We start from the raw sequence: 2,483 nt of genomic DNA on the forward strand, positions 1-2,483 counted from the left end.
TGTAGTTACTGCAGGTCTGCACATCTCCCTTATTCTTAAAGAATAGTGCCAGCACACTCCTTCTCCATTCCTCAGGCATCTTCTCACTTTCCAGAATCCTGTTGAAAAAACGTGTTGATTGATAGATTGATTTATTGTGGAAAACACAGCTGCGTGTGGTTCCTCATGAGAGCAGGCGAAATCCCCGCTTTTGTGATGACGTCATGGTTCTCGACCAAGCAACGTCTCGATCGCCCCGCCCTCCTCTTGTTATTTCCACTCGTCCTATCGGATTTTGTGCTCATGGAATCCCGAGATCCCATTGGTTGAGGGAGCATCAGTCATCGGATTACCAGTGTGGTGGTAGGTTGGAGCTGCAATTAGGAGACTCGGTGCGTTTAAAACGCGAAGAGAGGATTCTAGTGTGAGGATTGTCTTTGACTTCACCTCTCCTTCTCCTCCTCCTCTTCATCATCATCATCCTTCTCCTCCTCCGTGCTGACATGAGAGGAGCACAGGTCTCTCTGCGACCCTCCTGACGGCCTGATTCAGTCTCAGGACACACAGAGAGAGAGACAGAAAGAGTGATAGAGAGAAAGATACTGGACTCACGCGTGTATTCCGGAAGTGGTGTATTTTGGGATGCGGCTTTGATGGTTGTTACATTGTAGCGGCGTGTTGCAGCGCGCGCTGAGCTCAAACAACAAACACGCGATCAAAAGCGCTTCTGTTTTTTTTCCTTCATCTTCTTCCTCATATTCTTCATATTTTTCTTCTCACTTGGACACTGAGCGGTGACATTGACGGTGCTGAGCTGAGCAGAGCAGATCGGAGCTGAGCAGATCGGAGCTGAGCAGATCGGAGCTGAGCAGATCGGAGCTAAACAGAGCAGAGCCGAGCTGAGCAGAGCTGAGCAGAGCCGAGCCGAGCAGAGCTGAGCAGAGCCGAGCAGAGCAGAGCAGAGCCGAGCAGAGCAGAGCAGAGCAGAGCTGAGCCGAGCCGAGCCGAGCCGAGCCGAGCCGAGCCGAGCCGAGCCGAGCCGAGCTGAGCCGAGCTGAGCCGAGCTGAGCCGAGCTGAGCTGAGCGCTGTGAGAGCAGAAGGATGGGATTGCCCGCTCTGGAGTTCAGTGACTGTTACCTGGACAGTCCTCAGTTCCGAGAGAGACTGAAGTCCCACGAGCTGGAGCTGGACAACACCAACAAGTTCATCAAGGAGCTTATAAAGGACGGGAAAGCTCTGATCCAGGCCCTCAAGAGTAAGATATCCGTGCTCTGTTCTGCACTTTGTAGTTCTTTCTGCTTTACGAATGTTTGGGTGGAGAAGCTTCTGATCCATATCACACTCCAGCCGTTACTCATCATGTGTGTGTGTGTGTGTGTGTGTGTGAGAGAGAGAGAGAGGGAAAGCAGCTCTCTGTGTTCTTTTCATACTTTATAAAAAACGTCTAGGTTGAGTGTTTTTGCAGCAGCACCACTGTTCCACCACTGTTCCACCAGGTTCTTAAACTCATATTGATATATTAATATGAACTGAGCTCTGGCTGGCTGTTGAGTATTAACACATGCATGCTAATGTAGAAACGAAACATCAACTCATTTTCAGAAAGTGTTTTATTGCTTGGGAAATTAGTTGTTGATTTACAAGAAGAACTTGTACACTATATCCATTTCTAGCTACATTAAATGCTGCACAGTGTAGTTCTTGTTAACACCTACTAAACATTTTAATTGTAAACTCCTCTGCGACCAAGATATCGGAAAACCTCAAATCGTTCCTCTGACAATGGAGACTCCTTCCATTAAAAATAAATTCACACGTTTTTTCCCACACTGTGATATTTCAGCTCGGATTCTATCAGTGCTAATGTGGGTCTCAAATAAAATACCTTTTCATGTCAGCAGGACTTCTGTTGCATGTCAGCAGGACTGTGACTGTTTGCTGTTCAGCTCCAGACTCTACAGAAAGTGAACAGTAGTGATCATTACCTGCTTGTTTATAAACACACACTCAACCTTTTATTTCAGCTCACAATGAGAGGCTTCGGTTCAGAAGCTGAGGCCTGGACGCTGTTCATTACGCTCACAGATCCGAGCCACGGCTCTGTCATTCTCAACACGTGTCTGCAATACATTTACGCTAACGTCCAAATGATGAGACAAAACAGTTACTGATTGATGGTGGAAAAGTTGGCAGTAATTCACGATGCAGTGAATGTCGAGGGTCAGAATTAAGGAACAGAATAATCCTCCTGAGATGTGGAGGCTGGTCATGGTTGAGAAGCTGCTGTTACAGGTTATTCATAAACTTTCTTAAGAATGAATTTTCTGTTCTGTAGCACTTTGAAAAATAGAAGTGTAATATCCAATTCTGATATTAAACATGCATGACAAAGTTCAACCATGCATTCAAGAGAAACATGTAAATTTAATCTATTTATAGCTCCGTTTAACATCTGCACAACAAATGTAGTTCCTAATCTATGTTCTAGCAGCTACAAAGATCC

General features: G+C 46.0%; 1 protein-coding gene across 1 annotated transcript in view; it reads left to right on the top strand.

The window, feature by feature from the left end:
• Positions 1 to 278: 278 nt before the first annotated feature.
• LOC310739450 (rho GTPase-activating protein 26-like) overlaps positions 279 to 2,483 on the top strand; it is a gene marked incomplete at its 3' end in the record, with an annotated part of 50,999 nt that continues 48,794 nt past the window's right edge. The window contains exon 1 of the mRNA XM_083565376.1: positions 279 to 1,235. Within this exon, the coding sequence (XP_083421502.1) occupies positions 1,082 to 1,235 (154 nt within the window). The 5' untranslated portion in view covers positions 279 to 1,081. The remainder of the gene's footprint in view (positions 1,236 to 2,483) is intronic.

This window comes from Silurus aristotelis, assembly GCF_946808225.1.
Source record: "Silurus aristotelis genome assembly, chromosome: 16".
NCBI classification, from domain to species: domain Eukaryota; kingdom Metazoa; phylum Chordata; class Actinopteri; order Siluriformes; family Siluridae; genus Silurus; species Silurus aristotelis.